Source organism: Brachyhypopomus gauderio, chromosome 3 (genome assembly GCF_052324685.1).
Source record: "Brachyhypopomus gauderio isolate BG-103 chromosome 3, BGAUD_0.2, whole genome shotgun sequence".
In the NCBI taxonomy this organism is placed as follows: domain Eukaryota; kingdom Metazoa; phylum Chordata; class Actinopteri; order Gymnotiformes; family Hypopomidae; genus Brachyhypopomus; species Brachyhypopomus gauderio.
This window is the reverse complement of record NC_135213.1, coordinates 40,884,152-40,911,699: the sequence shown is the minus strand read 5'-3', so window position 1 is coordinate 40,911,699 and position 27,548 is coordinate 40,884,152. Positions and strand designations below refer to the sequence as shown.

General features: G+C 44.1%; 1 protein-coding gene across 2 annotated transcripts in view; it reads right to left on the bottom strand.

The window, feature by feature from the left end:
* Nucleotides 1-27,548, bottom strand: part of tmeff2a (transmembrane protein with EGF-like and two follistatin-like domains 2a) — a 93,270-nt gene that overhangs the window by 15,055 nt on the left and 50,667 nt on the right. The window contains exons 4-5 of one of the 2 annotated variants that reach the window (XM_076998371.1): nucleotides 22,585-22,608; nucleotides 2,315-2,414 (exon numbers count right to left, since the gene is read on the bottom strand). In XM_076998371.1, the coding sequence (XP_076854486.1) occupies nucleotides 2,315-2,414; nucleotides 22,585-22,608 (124 nt within the window). Of the gene's footprint in view, nucleotides 1-2,314; nucleotides 2,415-22,584; nucleotides 22,612-27,548 lie in introns of both variants that reach the window. The other variant, XM_076998370.1, reaches the window with a different exon arrangement.

The window sequence follows — 27,548 nt, the reverse complement described above, 5'->3', positions numbered from 1 at the left end:
TTGAGGGGGTATGGAGGGGTAGTTGAGGGGGTTGGTAGGGGTGGTTGAGGGGGTATGGAGGGGTAGTTGTGGGGGTTGGTAGGGTAGGCCTGGTGTCCTGGGGCTGAGGTGTGCATTTGTGCGCAGGGCTCAGTGTGTAATTCCTCATGGAGAGGCTGGGGGGGGGGGGGGGGGGGGGTGAGGACGTTGGTGGGGTGGAGAGGGTTCAGATGAGCTCATTTCCATTAGCACTAATGTCTTCCCTCACTGGCTGTCTGAGAACCGGCCCTGCAACGCCAGTGGGCATAAGGAAGATGTTGCCCTAATGGTCTACTCCCGGGGAAGAGTCAAAACCACACTGCTGCTTTGTGACAGACACAGAACTATTCCCCAAACCTATATTTAACAGATACAGGGCTCACTGTCCTGGGACAGACGTACAGTTCTGGAGGACAAATTACTGAAAACATTTTAGACTTGATCTAGATATAAAACAGCCAATGACTTATCAGCATTCAAAATAAATAAATAAAAATAAAGGAAGAATCTTGAGGATTTGTTTATGATGCCAAAGACTTGAATACAAATCAAATGACTTGGATATCAAAATATATATCATTAAAATCTTACTGACAGGCTTTGTTAGCAATGCCAAATGTCTGGCGACCTCTGCAGGGCTTGATTGGCTTGATTGCTACTGCTGCAAGACGAGGAACCTTCTGAATATCAATGAGCTCTTGATGATGTAGCAGAGATTTCGTTAGCAGAGATGAAAATGTCATTATTGTCTTCATTCCAACATCCCATGGATTTCATTCCCTAATCGTTCATCCTTCACAGGTCACAGACTCTTCAAGGTTCAAAACACAACTTTGAGGGCCCAAAATATAAAAGCATATGTTTATCTTCATAAACTATCCTCATTATATAAATTATTGAGCTGTATAGTGGATTATATTTATATAAAATATAGATATTTTAGTGTATTATAAAATGTATTCATTTATTTATTGATTTTGAATGAATACACCCATTCACCACTGATGCAGTAATGCTATTAACACTATGCATTAATTCTAGTAACTCTCACAGAGTGTCCATTAAAGAAATCTCATCAAATAAATGTTGCTGCAGTACCTTTGATCAGCACTGCAGCTATTTTTGACCCGTTTTCCCTGTTGGCTGCTTAACTGTGGTGACCTTATTTGTCACTTGCTCAGTGGGCGACCTCTCCTGCTCTGTTGTGTGAGGTCCCTTTACAAAGAAGGAACCTTATCAAGGAGCCTCCACAACCTGCATGAAGCCCTGTGTCTGTGTCTGAGCTGCAGTCTGTGTCTGTGTCTGAGCTGCAGTCTGTGTCTGTGTCTGAGCTGCAGTCTGTGTCTGTGTCTGTGTCTGAGCTGCAGTCTGTTTCTGTGTCTGTGTCTGAGCTGCAGTCTGTGTCTGTGTCTGAGCTGCAGTCTGTTTCTGTGTCTGTGTCTGAGCTGCAGTCTGTGTCTGTGTCTGAGCTGCAGTCTGTGTCTGTGTCTGTGTCTGAGCTGCAGTCTGTTTCTGTGTCTGTGTCTGAGCTGCAGTCTGTGTCTGTGTCTGAGCTGTAGTCTGTGTCTGTGTCTGAGCTGCAGTCTGTGTCTGTGTCTGAGCTGCAGTCTGTTTCTTTGTCTGTGTCTGAGCTGCAGTCTGTGTCTGTGTCTGAGCTGCAGTCTGTGTCTGTGTCTGAGCTGCAGTCTGTGTCTGTGTCTGTGTCTGAGCTGCAGTCTGTTTCTGTGTCTGTGTCTGAGCTGCAGTCTGTGTCTGTGTCTGAGCTGCAGTCTGTTTCTTTGTCTGTGTCTGAGCTGCAGTCTGTGTCTGTGTCTGAGCTGCAGTCTGTGTCTGTGTCTGAGCTGCAGTCTGTGTCTGTGTCTGTGTCTGAGCTGCAGTCTGTTTCTGTGTCTGTGTCTGAGCTGCAGTCTGTGTCTGTGTCTGAGCTGCAGTCTGTGTCTGTGTCTGAGCTGCAGTCTGTTTCTGTGTCTGTGTCTGAGCTGCAGTCTGTGTCTGTGTCTGAGCTGCAGTCTGTGTCTGTGTCTGAGCTGCAGTCTGTGTCTGTGTCTGTGTCTGAGCTGCAGTCTGTTTCTGTGTCTGTGTCTGAGCTGCAGTCTGTGTCTGTGTCTGAGCTGTAGTCTGTGTCTGTGTCTGAGCTGCAGTCTGTGTCTGTGTCTGTGTCTGAGCTGCAGTCTGTTTCTTTGTCTGTGTCTGAGCTGCAGTCTGTGTCTGTGTCTGAGCTGCAGTCTGTGTCTGTGTCTGAGCTGCAGTCTGTGTCTGAGCTGCAGTCTGTGGTTAAACACGTCTGTGGACTCACCAAACATCCTCCGCGTCCACATCACACTCAGCCCCGAACTGGCAGATGTCACAGGTGGACGTCTCCTTCTGTCCATTCTCGGCCGAGCCCTCGTTCCCTGCTGAAGCAGACACACACACACACACACACACACACACACACACACACACACACACACACATACACACATACACACACACAACACACACACACACACACACACACACACACACATACACACACACACACACATACGCACACGCGCGCACACACACACACACACACACACACACACACACACATACACACACACACACACACGCACAACACACACGCACACGCACACACACATACACACACACACACACATACGCACACGCGCACACACACACACACACACACACACACACACACACACACACACACACATACACACACATGCACACACTTAGGATACAGGCTGCTTTTAAGCGTGGAATCAGGCACGCAGTGATAATGACCTAGAAGACAGTGACCAAGGTTCAGGACAGCGGGAGAGGGTGAGGTGTGAGAAGGTGAGGGGTGAGAGTGGGGGGTGAGGGGTGAACAGTAAGGGGTGAGAGGGTGAGGGGTGAGAGGGTGAACAGTGAGGAGTGAGAGGGTAAACGGTGAGGGGTGAGAGGGTGAGGGTGAACAGTGAGGGGTGAGAGGTGAACAGTGAGGAGTGAGGGTGAACGGTGAGGGGTGAGAGGGTGAGGGTGAACAGTGAGGGGTGAGGGGGTGAGGGTGAACAGTGAGGGGTGAGAGGGTGAGAGGTGAACAGTGAGGGGTGAGAGGTGAACAGTGAGGAGTGAGAGGGTGAGGGTGAACAGTGAGGGGTGAGGGGGTGAGAGGTGAACAGTGAGGGGTGAGAGGGTGAACAGTGAGGGGTCAGAGGGTGAACAGTGAGGGGTGAGAGGGTGAGGGGTGACAGGGTGAGAGGTGAACAGTGAGGGGTGAGAGGGTGAGGGTGAACAGTGAGGGGTGAACAGTGAGGGGTGAGAGGGTAAGGGTGAACGGTGAGGGGTGAGAGAGTGAGGGTGAACGGTGATGGGTGAACAGTGAGGGGTGAGGGTGAACAGTGAGCGGGTGAGCAGTGAGAGGTGAACAGTGAGGAGTGAGAGGGTGAGGGGTGAACAGTGAGGGGTGAGAGGGTGAACAGTGAGGGGTGAGAGGGTGAACAGTGAGGGGTGAGAGGGTGAACAGTGAGGGGTGAGGGGGTGAGGGTGAACAGTGAGGGGTGAGGGTGAATAGTGAGGGGTGAGGGTGAATAGTGAGGGGCGAGGGTGAACAGTGAGGGGTGAGAGGTGAGAGGTGAACAGTAAGGGGTGAGGGGGTGAGGGTGAACAGTGAGGGGTGAGAGGTGAACAGTGAGGGGTGAGAGGGTGAGGGTGAACAGTGAGGGGTGAGGGTGAACAGTGAGGGGTCAGGGGTGAACAGTGAGGGGTGAGAGGTGAACAGTGAGGGGTGAGAGGGTGAACAGTGAGGGGTGAGAGGTGAACAGTGAGGGGTGAGAGGGTGAACAGTGAGGGGTGAGAGGGTGAACAGTGAGGGGTGATAGGGTGAGTGTGAACAGTGAGGGGTGAGAAGGTGAGGGATCCTCATTCTCTCTCTGTCTCTCACACACTCCAAATCTCCCACTGATCTTTCTCTCTGCTCATTTCCTCCTGATGAGTTCTGACTTGCCGCTCGGGTCTCCGTGGCGACAGAGGCTTCCCGGGAGCGTAAGGCCCGTCACATATCAGCCTCATCAGTGGCCGTGCAGGAGTAATCCAGCACGCCATGACTTTAGCCACACCCCCCCACACACAAGGTGCTATTTTTATTTTTGAGCCCTGTGAGAGAGAGAAGGATAGAATGAACATGAGAAGAAAGAAGAAAGGCAGACAGAGAGTGTGATGGCCCCTGGTTCCATGGTGAGGTTCTACCTCTGCTATGTTCTACCTCTGTGCAAATGCTAAATACCAAAATCATATATACTAACTGTAATGTGCTGGTTTAATCAGAACTATACTCTCTACTTGCTTTGACAACTCTGTTTTGCCTCAGAACTGGGCAGGTGGTTGAGGTTTGAAGCTGCTGGTGTGTGGTGTGTGGTGTTTAGTGTGGTGTTTGGTGCTTGCTGTTTGGTGTGTGGTATGAAGCTGCTGGTGTGTGGTGTTTGGTGTGGTGTGTGAAGCTGCTGGTGTGTGGTGATTGGTGTGTGGTGTTTGGTGTGAAGCTGCTGGTGTGTGGTGTTCAGTGTGAAGCTGCTGGTGTGTGGTGTTTGGTATGAAGCTGCTGGTGTGTGGTGTTTGGTGTGAAGCTGCTGGTGTGTGGTGTGGTGTTTGGTGCGTGGTGTGAAGCTGCTGGTGTGTGGTGTTTGGTGTGTGGTGTGGTGTTTGGTGTGAAGCTGCTGGTGTGTGGTGTTTGGTGTGGTGTTTGGTATGGTGTGTGGTGTGAAGCTGCTGGTGTGTGGTGTTTGGTGTGTGAAGCTGCTGGTGTGTGGTGATTGGTGTGTGGTGTTTGGTGTGAAGCTGCTGGTGTGTGGTGTTTGGTGTGAAGCTGCTGGTGTGTGGTGTGGTGTTTGGTGTGAAGCTGCTGGTGTGTGGTGATTGGTGTGTGGTGTTTGGTGTGAAGCTGCTGGTGTGTGGTGTTCAGTGTGAAGCTGCTGGTGTGTGGTGTTTGGTATGAAGCTGCTGGTGTGTGGTGTTTGGTGTGAAGCTGCTGGTGTGTGGTGTTTGGTGTGTGGTGTTTGGTGTGAAGCTGCTGGTGCGTGGTGTTTGGTATGGTGTGTGGTGTGAAGCTGCTGGTGTGTGGTGTTTGGTGTGTGAAGCTGCTGGTGTGTGGTGATTGGTGTGTGGTGTTTGGTGTGAAGCTGCTGGTGTGTGGTGTTTGGTGTGAAGCTGCTGGTGTGTGGTGTGGTGTTTGGTGTGAAGCTGCTGGTGTGTGGTGTTTGGTGTGTGGTGTGAAGCTGCTGGTGTGTGGTGTGTGGTGTGAAGCTGCTGGTGTGTGGTGTTTAGTGTGAAGCTGCTGGTGTGTGGTGTGGTGTTTGGTGTGTGGTGTGAAGCTGCTGGTGTGTGGTGTTTGGTGTGGTGTGTGAAGCTGCTGGTGTGTGGTGATTGGTGTGTGGTGTTTGGTGTGGTGTTTGGTGTGAAGCTGCTGGTGTGTGGTGTTTAGTGTGAAGCTGCTGGTGTGTGGTGTTTGGTATGAAGCTGCTGGTGTGTGGTGTTTGGTGTGAAGCTGCTGGTGTGTGGTGTGGTGTTTGGTGCGTGGTGTGAAGCTGCTGGTGTTTGGTGTGTGGTGTGGTGTTTGGTGTGAAGCTGCTGGTGTGTGGTGTTTGATGTGGTGTTTGGTATGGTGTGTGGTGTGAAGCTGCTGGTGTGTGGTGTTTGGTGTGTGAAGCTGCTGGTGTGTGGTGATTGGTGTGTGGTGTGAAGCTGCTGGTGTGTGGTGTGAAGCTGCTGGTGTGTGGTGTTTGGTGTGAAGCTGCTGGTGTGTGGTGTGGTGTTTGGTGCGTGGTGTGAAGCTGCTGGTGTGTGGTGATTGGTGTGTGGTGTTTGGTGTGAAGCTGCTGGTGTGTGGTGTTGGGTATGAAGCTGCTGGTGTGTGGTGTTTGGTGTGAAGCTGCTGGTGTGTGGTGTTTGGTATGAAGCTGCTGGTGTGTGGTGTTTGGTGTGAAGCTGCTGGTGTGTGGTGTTTAGTGTGAAGCTGCTGGTGTGTGGTGTTTGGTATGAAGCTGCTGGTGTGTGGTGTTTGGTGTGAAGCTGCTGGTGTGTGGTGTGGTGTTTGGTGCGTGGTGTGAAGCTGCTGGTGTTTGGTGTGTGGTGTGGTGTTTGGTGTGAAGCTGCTGGTGTGTGGTGTGGTGTTTGGTATGGTGTGTGGTGTGAAGCTGCTGGTGTGTGGTGTTTGGTGTGGTGTGTGAAGCTGCTGGTGTGTGGTGATTGGTGTGTGGTGTTTGGTGTGGTGTTTGGTGTGAAGCTGCTGGTGTGTGGTGTTTAGTGTGAAGCTGCTGGTGTGTGGTGTTTGGTGTGAAGCTGCTGGTGTGTGGTGTGGTGTTTGGTGCGTGGTGTGAAGCTGCTGGTGTGTGGTGATTGGTGTGTGGTGTTTGGTGTGAAGCTGCTGGTGTGTGGTGTTTGGTATGAAGCTGCTGGTGTGTGGTGTTTGGTGTGAAGCTGCTGGTGTGTGGTGTTTGGTATGAAGCTGCTGGTGTGTGGTGTTTGGTGTGAAGCTGCTGGTGTGTGGTGTTTAGTGTGAAGCTGCTGGTGTGTGGTGTTTGGTATGAAGCTGCTGGTGTGTGGTGTTTGGTGTGAAGCTGCTGGTGTGTGGTGTTTGGTGTGGTGTGTGAAGCTGCTGGTGTGTGGTGATTGGTGTGTGGTGTTTGGTGTGGTGTTTGGTGTGAAGCTGCTGGTGTGTGGTGTTTAGTTTGAAGCTGCTGGTGTGTGGTGTTTGGTATGAAGCTGCTGGTGTGTGGTGTTTGATGTGGTGTTTGGTATGGTGTGTGGTGTGAAGCTGCTGGTGTGTGGTGTTTGGTGTGTGAAGCTGCTGGTGTGTGGTGATTGGTGTGTGGTGTGAAGCTGCTGGTGTGGTGTGAAGCTGCTGGTGTGTGGTGTTTGGTGTGAAGCTGCTGGTGTGTGGTGTGGTGTTTGGTGCGTGGTGTGAAGCTGCTGGTGTGTGGTGTTTGGTGTGAAGCTGCTGGTGTGTGGTGTTTGGTATGGTGTGTGGTGTGAAGCTGCTGGTGTGTGGTGTTTGGTGTGTGAAGCTGCTGGTGAGTGGTGATTGGTGTGTGGTGTTTAGTGTGGTGTGAAGCTGCTGGTGTGTGGTGTTTGGTGTGAAGCTGCTGGTGTGTGGTGTGGTGTTTGGTGCGTGGTGTGAAGCTGCTGGTGTGTGGTGTTTGGTGTGAAGCTGCTGGTGTGTGGTGTGAAGCTGCTGGTGTGTGGTGTTTGGTATGGTGTGTGGTGTGAAGCTGCTGGTGTGTGGTGTTTGGTGTGAAGCTGCTGGTGTGTGGTGTTTGGTGTGAAGCTGCTGGTGTGTGGTGTGGTGTTTGGTGTGAAGCTGCTGGTGTGTGGTGTTTGGTATGGTGTGTGGTGTGAAGCTGCTGGTGTGTGGTGTTTGGTGTGTGGTGTGAAGCTGCTGGTGTGTGGTGTTTGGTGTGAAGCTGCTGGTGTGTGGTGTGAAGCTGCTGGTGTGTGGTGTTTGGTGTGGTGTTTGGTATGGTGTGTGGTGTGAAGCTGCTGGTGTGTGGTGTTTGGTGTGAAACTGCTGGTGTGTGGTGTTTGGTGTGTAGTGTGAAGCTGCTGGTGTGTGGTGTTTGGTGCGAAGCTGCTGGTGTGTGGCGTTTGGTATGGTGTGTGGTGTGAAGCTGCTGGTGTGTGGTGTTTGGTGTGGTCCAGCTGTGACACAGAGGTCCATGTTTGGGTCTGTTACCATCTCTCCCCCTACAGGCCACATGGCCAAACTGCACTCTCCACATCTCCCAGGATATGAGCAGTGCAGGACAGGAGAGGCCTATGACAACCGCATTCCTGCTATTACTGTACTTTTAGCATCATCTAAACCAATGCAGAAAAGGTTTAAAGTAAATTTTGATTTATTGTTAGTAATATTAATTATAATCAAATTTCATAGTTCCCCCTTTTCAGGAAAATGATTATAAGATAAAACCTTGCGATAATGCACAAAATGTTTTTCTGCATTGCTTTTAGAGAAAAAAAAAAACTATAATCAGATGGATTCATAAAACTGAATTCATCCCTTCCATCCTGATTTTATCTTCGGTTCAAATAGCAAGTCGGCAATTTTCCTGCAGAATCAATTCACCACAGAAATACCAGTGCTCCCGCTGACATGGTGGCACAATACCACAGAGTTCCAGACAGCCGGGATTGAGACGAAAACTGTCTGAATTCGCACCCTACATACTGTTTAGTGTAGTAGAGTCTCAGCTATTTTGTATAGTTCGCCGAATTTTCAGAGGACAATTCAGATTCCTTATATAGTTCACTACCTTGTTACCCATAGTGCACAGTAAATGTAGCAAACAACCCATGCACACACCGCTTATGGGAACAGGTACCACAATACACTGCCTAAGGCAGATGTTTGTGCTGTATTTAGTAAGAATTAAGTTCAGTATTTTTTATTTATTAAAATGCAAACATGGATGTGGATGTAGAACTAGGTGTTATTAAAGTCATAACATAGCACATGTGGATCTGTTAAACATCTAAACGGCTTTACTTCAATGTACTGAGACCCAACCACGTGTCTGCTCATCGTTTATGTTGTGGGTAGTGTAAGTGAGGAAAGGTCACACCGATATATTTCTGGCATAAGCTAGTGTTGTTTGAAGTCTCTTGTCTCCTTTATGGTTACCCCATGAATTATACTACACAGAACTGTCTGTGTGGGAAATAGTAAATGAGTAGACCATTGCAGACAGAGCTTAAATAGTATATTTCATAATGTTTTGCTGTTATCTGACAAGCAATTGAACTAAAAGCCAATGAAATATTATTTTCATTATATTATTTTTATTATATTATGAAATATTATTTATTAAATTACTTGTATTTGTACAGCTGCATTGTGCGTGTTTTCATGCAGAACAATGGCACAAATGACAATCTCAGTTTCATCTGTTCATGGATCCATACATGCGTTCCCAGGCTGGAAGTTGAGTGATCAATTCACCATATCCAGGACCCAGCAGGTGTACGTAGCACTCACGTTCTGATAGAGAGCCTGGCCTCCTAATGCAGCTTATTAACCCCACCCCCCTGCTCCCCAGGGGGCGGGGCTAATCCCATGGATCAGGGAGCGAGTGCCGTAGGGGAGGGGAGAGGCAGTAACAATTATCCTCATTTCCTCCCTGCTAGACGGCCGCTCCCCTCGCATCGATCTCTTCTGACCAGAAGCCGGGTCGATCGCCCACCTCCGACGTTTTCATCCCAGAGTGCAGTGCTGAAACACGGGGGAGGAACTCCAGCTGCAACACTGCCCGTCTGCCAAATCCTGGGTGTTGCTAAGCTGCATTCTGCATTCAGGCCAATGTTTTCACACTCTCTAGAGATTAAAACTTTTTCACAGATAATTGCTTCCGAAGATTATATTTAGCAATAACCATACCCATTAAATGTGAGTGACATTTTTTTTTTCTTTTTAATGAAATATCTTTGGCTTTAATGATTTACAGTGCTTTTGAATCTCCTAACACCCACAATGATTCTGTGTCATTACTAGATTAACATTTTAGAAGAAATGAATGAGAAGTGGGTGATGCTTTAACAGAGAGGGCCAGGAAACCGAGACAAGGCCCGATGCTCCAAGGACCCAACTAGTAACTGTTAGTAAATGCTGAATTACAGTGTGTGTGTGTGTGTGTGTGTGTGTGTGTGTGTGTGTGTGTGTGTGTGTGTGTGTGTGTGTGAGAGAGAGAGAGTGTATATAGGGCAGCACATAACCCATCACACAGTTGATGAATGGGAGGTGTCTCGTTCCCACACACACAGCATATGGAGGAGAACGACCTTCATAACCAGCAGGATCTCTGCGTGTAGGGCTCAGAAACAACACGTCTTGTGGGGTCAAATGTGGCGGCAAAAGCGGAATGAATGAGGTTTATTTAGTATTTATTATAAGCATCTTAAGCCATTTATTTCAAGTGCAGCAGTTTTCTGGTTTCCCTATTTTCACTGCTTTGTGTATTTTTTGAAGAACCAAGAAATGATGCAGTACATGATCCACCAGCACCTAGCAGAGTGAAACTCCAGGATGATACGTGTTACACACCAGCACCTAGCAGAGTGAAACTCCAGGATGATACGTGTTACACACCAGCACCTAGCAGAGTGAAACTCCAGGATGATACGTGTAACACACGAGCACCTAGCAGAGTGAAACTCCAGGATGATACGTGTTACACACCAGCACCTAGCAGAGTGAAACTCCAGGATGATACGTGTTACACACCAGCACCTAGCAGAGTGAAACTCCAGGATGATACGTGTTACACACCAGCACCTAGCAGAGTGAAACTCCAGGATGATACGTGTTACACACCAGCACCTAGCAGAGTGAAACTCCAGGATGATACGTGTTACACACCAGCACCTAGCAGAGTGAAACTCCAGGATGATACGTGTTACACACCAGCACCTGCAGAGTGAAACTCCAGGATGATACGTGTTACACACCAGCACCTAGCAGAGTGAAACTCCAGGATGATACGTGTTACACACCAGCTAAGTGGAGGACGCTACAGGTCACTGAGCTGTTTGGAGAAACCCAGAGGTCACTTAGATGTCTGGGGGACCCCCCAGGTCACTGAGGTCACTGGTGTATCTGTGAGAACCCTCAGGTCACTGAGGTCACTGGTGTATCTGTGAGAACCCCCAGGTCACTGAGGTCACTGGTGTATCTGTGAGAACCCCCAGGTCACTGAGGTCACTGGTGTATCTGTGAGAACCCCCAGGTCACTGAGGTCACTGGTGTATCTGTGAGAACCCCCAGGTCACTGAGGTCACTGGTGTATCTGTGAGATCTCCCAGGTCACTGAGGTCACTGGTGTATCTGTGAGAACCCCCAGGTCACTGAGGTCACTGGTGTATCTGTGAGAACCCCCAGGTCACTGAGGTCACTGGTGTATCTGCCTGTGAGAACCCCCAGGTCACTGAGGTCACTGGTGTATCTGTGATAACCCCCAGGTCACTGAGGTCACCGAGGTGTCTGCAACATGGCGCAGATCAACTGCTCCCTGTCAGATCAAGGGCACAAGTTTGTGTGCTCAATCAATATATGAAAGAGAAGATGTCATGCTGATGAAGGGCAGTAGTACCAGAACATTCTTCTTTGGTTTCTTCTTGACGTCTAGCTTGATATAGGAAACATATTACAACCATAATCAGAACTAAAATATGGGCTAATATCTAGAGTTCAAGACATCTATCTATCTATCTATCTATCTATCTATCTATCTATCTATCTATCTATCTATCTATCTATCTATCTATCTATCTGTCTATCTGTCTGTCTGTCTGTCTGTCTGTCTGTCTGTCTGTAGAGAGATATTAAAACTGTAGTAAAGTAGAATTACCGGATATACAGACATCCTTCATCTGCTGTGTTGTATATATTGTATATATACAGTATGTATTATATATGTGTCAGGCATGTTAAATACTACCTAGATTTTGCAAAGCACTACCACTACTGAAGCACTACTGTGGACAGACTGAAGTTTAACTTTTTTGTAAATGTATGTTGATGGGAAATTTATGTCTACACAGCATTATTTTTGGAAATACCCAGCGTGAAATGTCCCTTGGATTTCTGGCTAAATCCTACATTTGTAATCACTACACAGATACATTTATATCTTTAAAGCTGCAGCCGGATTTAGCTTGAAAATTTGAACGAGTGCAACTCACAAGCCCCTCCCTCTCTGCTGCACTCCAGCCCCGCCTCCAAAGCACCGCCCCTCAGAGGATGTGGCAGTGTGTCAAATATCAACTGTTAGCCAACAAATAATTATTTTCACACATTTTTGGCTATGATGAAATGCATGTCTATTTACATGTGGTTGACTTAACCTCATTTCTATTGTTTGAAGCTAAAATACATCGTAATCTTCAGAAATAACAAATATGATTTGCACTTACAGTAATATAGGACTTAAAATAGGACTTAATATAGGACTTAAAATAGTTATTCTGCTGATAGTTCCTGGTAAACTCTCAGGTAAACTCTCAGGTAACCACTCAGAATCTCGTTGTATCATATACAATGACAATAAATTCTACTCTACTCTACTCTACTCTAAACCCAATCTTGGTTTTAGAAATAACAAATAACAGAAATAACAAATTCAAGAAAAAAATGGTTTACAGAAAGCCTCAAGTAAACTTTTAATAAAAAAGTCCCTAAATGGATTTAGTATACATTAAAATGACACTTTAAGATCCTAAAGACACGTTAAGATGGTTAAGGTTTCTGATCTTCTCTTGCAGTGCTCAACTAGGGCTGGGTATCGATTCAAATTCCAAGAATCGATCCGATTCCGATTCTGAAGATTAAGAATCGATTTATTTCGATTTAATCTGATTTAATCGATTTGATCCGATTCTATCCAATTCGGGGTTTAGTGTTATTAAAAATGTATTTGAGCTGTTTCCTGACTATGTACAGAAGCAACATGTTAAAACTAGTATTATATCAATATTAATCAGCAAATAGTTACTGGTAGTTGGTAGTTACTGATGGCTGGAAGACTGGTGAAAAGGGTAATCATAAATCTACCTTCAAGAAAGGTAATCCAGGACAATAAACAGAGGACATCTTTGAGGTGTCTATGTCTGCAACAGTGGACTCCTACTGGGACACGAACCAGTGCAGTATTATTATGATTGAAATAATTAGGAATTCACCCAAAAGCTGTTGCTACCAAATGCATTTTTATTTTAAAAGTGCTCACACTTAATAAACTGAAAGTATAAAATGTAAATGTGTATTTTTCTTTAAAGTGAGAATATAAGAACAGAACTGTCACGTTACGGTCCCCGACCCCTCCCTGTTGGGCGTGTGTTTACGATGTCTGCGTCTGTGGATCTCCGTGGGTGCGGGTGCGTCTTGTGATAATCCGTCTCACCTGTTCTCGTCATCACGTGGAGTTTATGTGGTTTGTCTACTTAATGTGCGTTCGCGCAGCGACCTGTGCTCGTCGTTGTTTGAGTCACACATGTTCTATGTAAACGTGTTTTATGTGCGCTGTCTGCGCTTCGGTAAATGTAATAAACGTAACGATTTGGAAAGTGCAAAGGATTCTGTCTCGTCCATCGCCTTGCGCCCAACGTTATAAGAACATTTTTAACTTTTTTAAACTGTAAAAACACTGGGTAAACTGTCAGTGACATGGACTAACTGTAAATAGTCACTAACACTGGATAAACTGTCCTTCTGTTTTTAGATTGCCGATTTGACTATCGTCGTTACCGGCACTGTCCGACGCCATGTTGTTTTACAGTTAGTTAGACCGGGCACGCCTGCGTGAATTCAGTGACAAGGCGGGGGTAAAAGTTCACAAAAAAATCGATCTTTGGACGTGCGAATCGATTATCAGATCGTCATATGCGAATCGATTCTGAATCGGAAAATCGATTTTTTCAACACAGGCCTATGCTCAACTCTTGATCAGTTCCTCTCACCGCACTGCCAGGTGTGCTCTGATCACGCCACTATTAATCCTGTCCTGACTTCACCACTAAACCCTCCTTTAGCCAAACACCTCTTCACAGGTGCCCCAATCCCACTGGATAAAAGCTAGAAAATCTTATTTTTTCCAGAAAGTTGTCTCAAATCCACACCTGGCAGAGCAGGAGGTCCTCAGCAGTGACCGAGTAATGACCGACCGAGGGTGTCTCGTTTTGTGCAGTGGTCCCGTGGCCCGATCTGGCTGGCTGGTGGTTTTAGAGGAGCGTTCACAGTAGCAGGAGAGGCGGCAGACACGGGGGAGCGAGGACAGACACAGGCAGACGGGGTCCAGGGCATCCTCTTCAAACGCACCAGAAGAGGAGAATTAGGAGGGAAATTAGGCTTTACAACTTCCATTTGTTGACAGTGTTGGCCAGATGAGGCTCTGCCTCCCCTGTGTGGATTACACTGAGCGTGCTCAGATGAGGAGGGCGATGTGTGGGGTGTGTGGAGCGAGGATGAGAGGGTTGTCTACTCACACACGTATAACCTACACACACTCTTATTAGACATACACTTACAATTAAGTGGGAGCCAGTGTATATAATTTACTCATTTTGCAACTGTAATAGCCAGTTTCAGAATTATATTCAGTATTCAATGTACCTTGTATTAAAGTAGACATATACACTACACCGTTCTGGGGCACTAATTTGGCACTTCAACTAAGACGACAACAGGGAGATGAGAAAGACAGGACAATAAAAACCAGAACAAGGGTATTTTAAAAACCAGTATCAAAAGTGTGCATAGCAAGGCAGAGGTAACACCGTAACACAGATATCCACGAAGAAACGAACTACACCCCCAAAAAGTCAACTAGAGAAGAGCCCTGGGGACAGAGGGAAGAAAGAGGAGAGACACTGAGAGGAGAGGAGTTCACAGAAAGAGAGAGAGAGCGAGAGTGTGAGGGAAAGAAACACCATCTGCAGCACCTAAGCGATCGATGGTCAGTCAATAAAGTGTCACTTTCTACAGGCTGATAATGGCGAGCAAAGGCTGATGGATCAAAGAGGGCAGAGGCTCATGGGTGGGCGGAGCTTCAGGGCATTGTTGACTGATGGATCAAAGAGGGTGGAGGCTCATGGCTGGGTGGAGCTTCAGGGCATTGTTGACTGATGGATCAGAGAGGGTGGAGACTCATGGCTGGGCGGAGCTTCAGGGGTTAGTGACTGCAGTGCTTGGCCTTCGCCTGCTCTGTCTCTTTTCGCCTTCTCATTGGCCAACCAGGCCCTGGAGGCGGAGCTACATCATCTCTCACTCCTGCCCCCAGCCCGGGTTTACAGCCTTGTGAACACACACAAGTTCAAAAGGTTGTTCAGCGCTGACGGCTGGTGTGGGGTGAGGCCTGCAGTGGCTCCCTGATCCCACTGTAATCACCGCTGTAGCCTGTTGGGTAATGTTCTGATCTCAGAGGTTCATAACCTAATTTATAACTGCCAAGCTAGTATCATTATGCAAAATACTAACTGAATGTTTCCATGAAAAAATTATAAGGCATTGTACAAATATATGTCTTCTTAGAGGTTTCAGTGTTTGATTTTAAAAGTTAATGGTTAGACCTTTTTGATTAAAAATTCATTGTAACGTTAATAAAACATGGCAGTCTGTATACACGATTTGGTGCAGACGCAGGAAAGGTTGAGTGTAGAGCCACAGAGAGCTCACTGTAGCTGCAAACACACAGGAACAAGGGTAGCACTTCTGAGATGAACTGATCTGTGAACTGTACCACAACACGGCCAGCGTAGGTAAAACACCCCAGTGTCTTTATTAGGTTTCACTGTTTGAAAATTTAGTCAACTGTAATTGCTTTTTCAAACCCCGCGGAGCTTATGGCCAAGTAACGAGGGGCTGTTGGACTTTTGTGCTGTATATCATAACTGGTTTCAATAACTTCATAATTTCAGGCATTGCAAAAAAAAAAGTCAAAGGAAGAAAAACTCATTAAAGCAGGAGGGAGGGATTTTATAGGATTTCATGTAGACTTGAGCAAGTGAAAAACGCTATGTTTGTTGATCCTGATGCAACTTCAACCACAGGCACTGCTCAGATCAGTGAATACTTGTGAATCTCTAGCCTACTAATTGTGAGAAATGTTGTCTGGTCAAGTGCTTCATACAAAATCAAATAACAAAAGCCACTTTAGCACTGTGATCTCTGAAAATAACATCAGCCGTGTTTCTACTTCCTTTCTCTCCAGCCCCACATAGCTCGTGTCTCTCCTGTGGTGAAAAGATGGGTCTGCTACCCTGAAAGATTGTGCTCCCCAGCTAAAAGCCAGGGTTCATATCCCAGGTGGAGGAGGAAGCGATCTGTTCCAGCACTGTGTGTGCCAGTCTTCACTCCCAAGCTCTGCTAATCTCTCTGGTACCTCAGGCTCTCTCTCTCCACCCAGGCCCGACGGCTGGGCTCGCGGAAGAGTCCCAATCAGCGTTGCAGGGCCAGCAGGGAACAGCAGAGCTGGATGCTAAAAGCTAATCCTTAGCTAAAGCTACCAGTGCTATGAAATGAAGGTCACAGCTTGCTATGCTAGCGTAAGGTTTATCTTGTCTATATCTTCTTAAATACAATAGATTTTTGATTTTAAATTGTTTTAATGAATGACCAATATGAAACAAGATTTTTTTTGTTAGATTAATGTTTTATATTATATTAAAGAACTACATAAAATACATCAACATACTTTCCTGTAGTACATTTTAGTGCTTTTTTCCACAAACATATCTACTTGATGAAATATTTAGATGAATGAAAACACAGTTGGCAAGAGTGTATGGATATCGGTTTAGACACTTTTGAGCTCTCGGAGATGAGTAGAAAAAATGAAATGAAAACACTTTCTGGAATATGTTAAAATGCTAGTTGACTTTCAACATGTCAGTTAAAAGTCCCTTTAAAATGGTCCTCCCATTAGTACTTTGGATTTAGCACTGTGGACCCAAATTGGGTCTTTTGGCCTCTGTACAAACAACATAACTCCCAGTCTAGGTGATTATTCTCTAAACAGTCCTGTAATCAACCACAAGCAACTAACTCAGTCAGGTGATGAGAATTTCCACATTACTAGGTTGAGACTGGTCAAATACGAATTTACATCCATCATGTTTGCAAAATCCATTCTATAAAAATAATTGCTAAACATGTCAACTGACATAAGAGTATGAACCCATGATTTAATGAAGGGAGTATGAACCCATGATTTAATGATGAGAGTGTGAATCCATGATTTAATGAAGGGTTCAAAAGGATCCGGATGTAGAAGAGGGCCACGTAGATTCTGATTAATGTAATAGTGCTTCAGTTTTAATTGGATATTAGTGCTAACGTGCAGTTCAGTAGAAGCAGCAGAAACAGCCTGATCCATACCTCCAACAGGCCCGCTAGGACTGATCTGAGGCCTGTCCCTCAGTCCAAGCTGGCCTGATCCATATCTCCAACAGGCCCGCTAGGACTGATCAGAGACCTGTCCCTCAGTCCAACATGTCAAATAAGATTGATCTGACCTGTTCTCATCTAGGACAGACCAGCTAAATGTGATCTGAGTCCTGATCCTCACCCAGACAGACAGCCTGACTGATCTAAGTCATGTTCCTCACTCCAACAACCCAGATGAGTAAAAGTATGTGAATATCTTGCAGTGTCTTTCCACCACTGTGGGAAAGACATTGTTTTTGATTGAGAACAACTCCAGCTCAAATGTAAACAGAAGACGTTTCTCCCCTCGACTGTGTGCCAGAATCCACACATATATTCTAGGATAAGTGAGCGATCCACGACTCAAGACTCCACATACAATCAAACACAAACAAATAACACACAAACAACCCAGATGTTTGCATTTCATAGCACACTTTGCTTTGTCTCTGGGAAACACAGTCTTTGTTAGGTTACAGTGATTATACTATGGATTACAGTAATGTTACTGTAGAATGATGAAATCCTATAGTGTAGGCTGGAGTAATTCTACTGTAGGTTATAGTTATTCAAAGGTTGGAAGCTTTGGTGACTGGAATATACATGGATCTTTTTTTCCACATTATCCAAGACACACACACACACACGCACACGTACGTACGTTTAGGTTTCAGTTTTACTTTTTTAAAGTGGAGGCTACTGCAGATAGAACATAGCTTTCTGACTGAGGACACTTTACATTACTTCAGTCTACATTTTCCCCACGGGGGAGTATGTGATATTCCATGCATACTCCAGAGTATGTAATGAGTAAAATACTGAACTGAATAAAATACTGAACTAATATCCTTTTACATACACTGACTAAAGATAACTAGTTAAATGCTAACTCACTGCTCACTGACTAAATGCTAATTAACTTAAAAGCTAACTGACTAGGCTGTCCACTGACTAAAAGCTATTTACCTGGACTTTTTCTGTCCTTGACGTCTCTGGCTGTCCTCGAGACGTCCTGCTGAGCGTCTCTCCCCCGATTCTGCTCTCTGTCTCCTAACCTTGAACTCATTTCTCCTCTAAGCCTTGGCAGGCACAATGGCACCTGAGTCTCTGCATGGCTAATCTCTACTTAATCCTGCCATTACTGCACCTTCATGTATCCAGTGCATTTCACACACATTCCTGCTCCTTCCAATCTCCAACTAGCCCAAGTCATTATTTTAGATTTCCCAACATGCATTATAATAGAAACCCTCTCCTGCCCAGAGGTGACTGGCATTAATAAAGCATGGCCCTTTTTTGAAGGGGCTTTTTTCTTTTAAGTGACAGTGGCCCAATCCCTCCATTCCTCTCTTCCTTTTGTTTCATTCCATCGAGATACTTCTGAGTTTGACAGAGATTTACATTTCATCAGCGCTGGCCCTGCCTACATTAACACCTCGAGAGGCATCTGCCAGAGCTGCACGGAGACATGAAATGATTGTGTTTCTCTCTGTGGGACCACAGGTGGCCCCTGAAATGTCGTGGGAGAAAACCAAAGGTGCTTTATAATAAACTGGAAGTAATTTACATTTTTCTCAGTCACTTACATTTTTCCTTTTTTTTTTTTACATTGAGAGAAAGTAAAAATCCCTTTGGTTTTTAGAGCTTTATCAGGGTTTTGAATAGTGTGGATCTAGTGGAGAGGTCCATACACATCAGACTGAAGGTGATGAAGGTGATCTCTCTGTTTAGCAAAGCGGAAACTGATTTAAATCAAAGCCCATTTCAGCCTTCAGTATTTCTTTAGATCCTTGACTTCCCAATAATATGAATTAAAAGAAGAATTAAATATATAAATAATCTCTTTTCTACAGTCAACTCTTCTACCTTATACTGTAGATACTGTATGTACTATAGATGATCAGTGTGCATGAGTGTTATAGATAAACACTATAGATAAAGACTGTAGATATACTGTAAGATATATGTTCTTATACCTTTTCACAGACAGACACTTTCAGCCTTTCACCAGGTGCCATAATACATGAGTTTTTCTCTCTATAAATTGCACGTATTCTGCTAAAGCTCTTTGAAACTCTTTCCGAGATCAAGTTGACCTTTGTGATCATCTGATCTAGGTTTTCAAATACTATCATATGGTCACCCATAGCAACCGTGTGGGAAATTACAGGGTAGAAATAGCACTTGTTAAATGTTACTACACACAGCGAGTGGCCACGCAGGGTCTGTCCCTGAGTTGGTGAAACTGCCTGGCTATACCCCACAAACCCCTTTATCAGCAGCTGAAACGGACAGATTAGATAACTCGCCTTCCCCAACCCCTAACCTTGTTACCATGGTGATACCACGGTGACCGAGGAAGGTCTGGAGAGGCTGTGAGTGTTGTGTCCTCCGGAGGGTGAAGTCACTTGTTCTCCCTGGTAACAATGCCAAAGTGTTTCTATAACAGTCGGAGGCCAGACAAAACTACTGTTTAAAGTAAAAAATGTCAGTCACAGCAATTCAGTTGAAAAATAAGATAAAAAATAAAAACAATAACAACTACTTTTCATCGGGTTTTCCCTCTTCAATAGGTTTCCTCTCTGCAACCCTTTATTGATTATAGAAAATCTAACTACATTAAATACATAATTTGCTCTTGACATGGGTCCCTGGCCATACAGTAAATGGATTCCATTGTACAGTAATTAGGATTAATGAAGTGCTTGGAAATCTATAGTGGTGCATCACTGAGAACAGTCCTGCTACCACAATGGATCATACGATTAGGGCTGTTATTGTTTACAATAATAGAACAATCATACCTGTCTTCACCAGGACATACACATATCCAGGGGTTTAGAGATATGTTTTTTTTTTACAAGGAGAAAGAAAAAAAAATGTAAAAACTGCACACTGTTGGAGAATCTGTGCTGGAAGAGCTGAACTTGTGCTGTAAGAAACAATCTTCCTAAATGTCCAAGGCAAACTGGGCATCTCCACACATGCAATAGTGACTGTAAAAACAACTGAAATTTAAAAACTGTATCATCTACACTCCCCTTCATGAACATTAATGAGACTCATGTTCTGTAGGAGGGCAGGGTCTCTCAGGGTCTCTCAGGGTCGTAAGGGTCAAAACCCAAATGTGTTTTTTGGTAAATTCTTTCCCTGATTTTTTTCTTTTTGCTTATTTTGCTTGAATTGATCCTTTGGATGTTTTTTCAACAATACAATTTGGTGATCTTTTGTTGTAAAATAATATCTGATTTTCAGCCAAACTGAATCTGTTTAGAATATAAATATACATATATTTAATAAACTTTAATATTTATTAAATAACTTTAATATTTAATAAAACTGAATTATATCTTGACCTGCAGGTAAAGAATACTAAAATAGAACAAATTATTTGTTTTTTCATGCATTAACAATGCATGACATGGTCTGACACGGTGTTGGTCACAGTAATCAATACCACTGCCATTTGAACATTTAACAGCACTGAAACACAGGAGTGGGTGTTGTAGTTGTTATAGATGGTTTATGTTTTGTCATGTATTTAATATATGCTGGATAAAATTTATTTGACCTCTGCTGAAGTGTTGAAGTGCACTGGTTAAAGTAACATTTACCCATTTACAACACGTTAGAGTACATCACTAATCTGCTGGCAGCTGACAGTAGGCTGTTGTACATTCTCCCAGTACGTTTGGTCAGTGCTGTCAGGACACTACAGACTACGCTGCAACTCTGTCACATTTAGCCACCAGCCCCACAGGCGACAGTGTGAGATCAGGACTGCCATGTAGGCAGCCTGCTTCCCTCTCGTGCATTCCCCAAGTTCTCAACAGGCCTGCTTAGCCACTAGACCTGCCCTATGACTCTAAGCCTTAAAATGCATTTAATCATACCAAAATGCTGCTGTAATAGTAGGCTAATGTTCCATCTTCTTCTCTTTCCTTTTGTCTTGTTCTCTCTGCCTGTCTCTCTCTCTCTGTCTCACTCCATCTCTCCACCCATGTTACTGGTGTTCACCTTCTCCAGGTTTCTCACTGTTCTTTTGTCCATGTGTCTGTCTCTCTCCTCTCTACATCCTCCTCATGTTGCCTCACAAATCTACCAGCTGCTAATGCAAGAGAAAGGTTTTTTAATCAGATATTTGAGAGCTTAATGTTCATCTGCTAAATGCATTAGGAACATACAGTGTGAGAGCCATACCTTCAAGACATACAGGAGGAGTTCTGTACCTTCAGGACATACAGGAGGAGTTCTGTACCTTCAGGACAAGTGGCATACTGCAGGTCTTCCATGAATTTAATATCTAATAAACTTTTTTTGGCCAGTTGTGAATTTATCTTGAAAGTGAAACTCTCAAGTTTGATATATTATAAAATAAATTCACAGCGTCAATCACATATTACATAATGTCCAAATTCAAGTATTACTCAATTACTATTCAAATTCCATACTCAATAATACACCAAATGCCAGGACTGCCATGAGGTTACTCTATTTTTACGAAGCTGTGTTTCACTGTCTCTCTCTTCGCAAGTTCATTGCCTGTTTTTACCTACATCACATTGCTACTAGTATGGAATCTCAAAATAATGGAAATGATGAGACTCCACCCATCACAGATGGAACAAGAATGAAAAATGACCATAAAGTCGTATGTGTCTTTATAATAATAATAATAATAATAATAATAATAATAATAATAATAATAATAATCTTTCCAGATCTCTCGTTTTCCAGATCTATTTAAAAAATGTTCTACTTTATTTGATATTATTTTATTTGAGTCTATTTGAGTTTAATATATATTCTGTATTCTCCAGTGTGTTTAATCTGATAATATGAACATTCACAGTGACAAATGTCTTGTATGTCCATCATTCCAAGCAAATAAAACTTGATTTTCATTCTGATAAAGCAAGTAAAGTCTTATTTACCCCAAAATGACACAACAGGATCATCATCCCATTGTTAATATCAGCCTACCAATATTATCACACTATTCAAAGACTAAAGTGTTTTGGTGGAGACAGTGAGAGAGACAGAAAACGAGACAGAGAGAGAGAGAGAGAGAGGGAGAGAGGGAGAGAGAGGGAGCAGTAGAGAGAGAGAGAGGGAGAGAGCCAGACAAAAGAGAGAGAGAGAGAAAGACAGACAGAAGGATAGAGTGAAAGGGACTGACATTTCAGATGAGGCTCATATTCCAGTCGGAGCTGCACACAGTGCTGTCACTCACCACAGGAGGTGGGGGCAGTGCAATAATCCCCCCCCCCCTCAACAACGGGTGACCACAGTAATTGAATTACATCTGCAGTGGGCTGGGACTTGCAGAGAGGCACAGATGATTGGAGGTGGACTGTGATTATACGTGCGTGTGTGTGTGTGTGTGTGTGTGTGTGTGTTGAGTAAGTGATTGGCAGAGAAAGTGTAAGAGGGTGATTATATTTGTGAGGAAGAGAAAGACAGGTAAAGAGGGAGAAAGAGACTGCATAATGTAAACGTGTGTGTGAATGCATATTTGTGTGTGTACATTGGTGTGTAAGTGTATGTGTGTATGCATGTACATGCGTGTGTGTGTGTGTATGCATGTACATGCGTGTGTGGATGTACATTAAGTAAATTTTCAGCCTTACCTTCATCCCCAGATCCTGAACCAGCTTCTGTAACACCAAAAATCACAGTCATTATTTATAAATCTTCACAAGACTGTGAATGTGTCATTACAGTGAATCCATATTCTCAAGGTCACATCTACAGAGTAATCTTTGAATAATGACAGATGACGTGATGAGAATAAATCAGAGTTGTGCTTAGACATCTTATAAGAGTATTTCAACCACTGCATGTCATACATGTAAACTAGAGAATTATAAACAGGACACATCAACATCAGGACACGAGCACCAAGGGTCAAAGGTTGGACTCATTAAAGATCTGGCGGACAATCGGAAAGATAGAACTTAGTTATTTTTCTTACAGCTTTTAAGAGCTACATAATGATATGTAAGACGTCTTATTCCAAATGCATGTTTTACAAATGCCTAAGGGAAAGTTTGTAGCTGCCACACACACACACACACACACACACACACACACACACACACACAGACAGAAAGAGGCAGGAGAGACATTAACCTCCTTCTACCTCTAACACCTGACACGTTTTATTCAGTAGGACAGTGAAATGCAACAATGGCCTTAGTAGACATTAAGATTCAGTCATTGGATGTAGGATACATACACCAAGGTTTTCTTTGTTAAACTACAATGAAATCATCCAGTAAAGAGAGAAATAAACATATTATAAAGAAATAAACATAAATAAAAGGATCTAAAGCAGAAGCAACACCAACAACTGAAAGAAACAAAAGAGTGAACACAACACCACAGAAGCACAAATCACAATGAACCTAGAACACACAGCAGTGGTACCTGACACTGAATGAATCTAGAACACACAGCAGTGGTACCTGACACTGAAATGAACCTAGAACACACAGCAGTGGTACCTGACACTGAATGAACCTAGAACACACATCAGTGGTACCTGACACTGAATGAATCTAGAACACACAGCAGTGGTACCTGACACTGAATGAATCTAGAACACACAGCAGTGATACCTGACACTGAATGAATCTAGAACACACAGCAGTGGTACCTGACACCGAATGAATCTAGAACACACAGCAGTGGTACCTGACACTGAATGAATCTAGAACACACAGCAGTGGTACCTGACACTGAATGAATCTAGAACACACAGCAGTGGTACCTGACACTGAATGAATCTAGAACACACAGCAGTGGTACCTGACACTGAATGAACCTAGAACACACAGCAGTGGTACCTGACACTGAATGAACCTAGAACACACAGCAGTGGTACCTGACACTGAATGAACCTAGAACACACATCAGTGGTACCTGACACTGAATTAATCTAGAACACACAGCAGTGGTACCTGACACTGAATGAATCTAGAACACACAGCAGTGGTACCTGACACTGAATGAACCTAGAACACACAGCAGTGGTACCTGACACTGAATGAATCTAGAACACACAGCAGTGGTACCTGACACTGAATGAATCTAGAAAACACAGCAGTGGTACCTGACACTGAATGAACCTAGAACACACAGCAGTGGTACCTGACACTGAATGAACCTAGAACACACAGCAGTGGTACCTGACACTGAATGAACCTAGAACACACAGCAGTGGTACCTGACACTGAATGAATCTAGAACACACAGCAGTGGTATCTGACACTGAATGAACCTAGAACACACAGCAGTGGTACCTGACACTGAATGAACCTAGAACACACAGCAGTGGTACCTGACACTGAATGAATCTAGAACACACAGCAGTGGTACCTGACACTGAAATGAACCTAGAACACATAGCAGTGGTACCTGACACTGAATGAACCTAGAACACACATCAGTGGTACCTGACACTGAATGAATCTAGAACACACAGCAGTGGTACCTGACACTGAATGAATCTAGAACACACAGCAGTGGTACCTGACACTGAATGAACCTAGAACACACAGCAGTGGTACCTGACACTGAATGAACCTAGAACACACAGCAGTGGTACCTGACACTGAATGAACCTAGAACACACAGCAGTGGTACCTGACACTGAATGAATCTAGAACACACAGCAGTGGTATCTGACACTGAATGAACCTAGAACACACAGCAGTGGTACCTGACACTGAATGAACCTAGAACACACAGCAGTGGTACCTGACACTGAATGAATCTAGAACACACAGCAGTGGTACCTGACACTGAAATGAACCTAGAACACACAGCAGTGGTACCTGACACTGAATGAACCTAGAACACACAGCAGTGGTACCTGACACTGAATGAACCTAGAACACACAGTAGTGGTACCTGACGCTGAGTGATCTGTAAGTCCGTGAGGTTTCTATGAGCTGCACAATGTGCACATCACTGGTTACACATTTCTCCTAATGCTTCAAGTTCTGGGCTGTCAGTAATGATAGGAATGCAGCAAAATTATGAGTGGACAAAATAACCCGTAAATTACTGAATTTCATAGCAAAATACTGCCAAACCTAAAAGAATATATTAAGTAGTCTGTAACAAAACCTTCCAAAGCCATGAGCACAAAGTTCTCATTACATATACAATTGAATACACTGGTACACACACAAATACTCAGAGACACACAAACCTACACAAATACTCAGAGACACACATACTCAGAGACACACATACTCAGACATACACATACTCAGATGAATCTGATGTTATATTATCTTAGTGTCTGGCATCTGCACTCTTGAACCAGGAGTGTAGTCTAAAAATTTAAGAAAGCACAGTAATTCCTCAACAAAAAGAAATAATGAAAATAGTATCTTTGTGAAAAATTAAAGCAGTAGGTAAGACTCACGACAATGTGGTAATTATGATAATATGGTAATTATAATAACATTGTAAGATAATTTGTAAAGTAAAACATGGAAAGATGGTCTCTCCCAAAAGAACTCTTCAGAGCATTTATGCTAATTTGAACTGGGAAGCAGCTCTTCTTGAACGTTCTGTGCTGTGTGTGTGTGTGTGTGTGTGTGTGTTCTCTTAATGAAACTTAACTGAAAGAAACTGACCCTTCATCATCTGGCCTGGAAACTAAGACAATGAAAACTCATCCACACATTTCCTCATGTGTCCTCTTTATATTTTACACACCAAACCATTTTCAACAAACAAATATATATGGAATAATTTTTTTCCATACAGAAATATTTACAATAGCATATGTAAAAATAAAATACCTTGATTTACTGATTTGAACTTTTAAAGCAATTTTAAACTAAAAACACCTTTTAAAATGCTTACTCTTAGACCTTCAGGTGTAAGTCACTTTATTATTTATTAATTTATTACTTTAGGAGTCACAAAATTAAACTTGGGCAGAAACTATGACATATCCTGTGTCCCGAGGGTTAATTAATTGTTTGTTGAAATTATTGAATTCATCTGTTGATACAAATGTGATTAAAATCATTCCTGAAGTCATTCTTCCTCGTAGGATGTGAGCCGTATCTCCACAGAAGTGCTTTGGCGTGAGGTGGACCGTGTTTGTGCCGGGCTGCTATCTAAACCTCAACTTCCAAAAGTGAAAATAACTCCTTTTCCGTTTCACTCGGTGGTTACGCACCACTGAGCTAATGGCTAACTGCCCCATGCCGAATGGCACAACTCGATATGACTCAGTATGAGTGGGGCCGTTGCTTTAATCAGCACATTATTCACCCTGAGCGCGGAATGATGCTAGTGGGGTAAATAGCCTACTTATCAGCTCTGGAGAGAGAGAGAGAGAGAGAGAGAGAGAGAGAGAGAGAGAGAGAGAGAGAGAGAGAGAGAGAGAGAGAGAGAGAGAGAGAGAGAGAGAGAGAGAGAGAGAGAGAGAGAGCAGGATACGGTGCAGTCAGCTGGCAGGAGCTGCTCAAAGCCCCCAGGAGCCTCAGAATGAGAGAACATTTTGACCACGTATTGAAAGCGCACTGGAGAGTGAAACTCGACTACAGCTTGCTGTGAAGAGCTGCGATATAAATATGAGGAAGGAAGAAAGCTGTCTATTTGAAATGCAGAGCAGATTTAGCACGCTCTGAAACTACATTAGCAAAGGATCAAAGATGCTCCATCGGTGACTACCTCATTAAACTGTCTGCCCACTGAAATACTTAAACAAACATTTCTTTAAGGTGAACATAACAGTTGATACCTCATTTGTTTAACTCGAACACAACAATTCTATTTACTAACCGAATGTAAGCAGTTTTTAAGTTGGTATAAACCTAATTTGTATAACCTCCAAACTAGTGTATGGGTATTCTAATGCTTACGTTATGTATAGGCTCTATTGGACAAAGTAAAGATGATGTTTTATTACATGGCATTTATCATTCAGTTAAACTATACAAAGATATGGGAAAAGATTGTAGGGTGCTGACACTGTAGGGCAGGGGTACTCAAATAGAAATGATGACGGGCCACATTTTTTTTTTTTATCACTGAAGGGGCCGGTTACGGGGGTGGGGGGGGGGGGGGGTAGGTGGCGAACGCATTTGGGCGTCTGCTACTTGTTTGTTGTTGCCATAAAGGCAATCCCCGGCATCGTCTTGAGGTCGTGGTGCGCGGTTTCAAAATAAGAGCGGATAGCGCGATTGAAAAAAAAGATTCCTAAAAAAAAAACCTTTTCAAAACAGCTCCCAGGCCAGAAATAGATAGCATGTGGCCCGCGGGCCGCTATTTGAGTATGGGGGCTGTAAGGTATCAGTAGAGGTGAACTGTCACTATAGTTACGTGTGAAAATTCACTTAAGCATCTTTACTTGCTTCTGTTTGTTGACACATTTGACGTTTGTCATTTATATTCAACACTGCACACAGACAACCAAACCACACAGATCCCCACCACACACACAGGTTTCTAAAAAAATGACCAATATAAACAAAAACAAACACAAAAGTTTGCAAACCCATACCAACCCAATGCACAACTACAACTACAGCTGAACAGAAATACTCACATAAATACCCAGTGG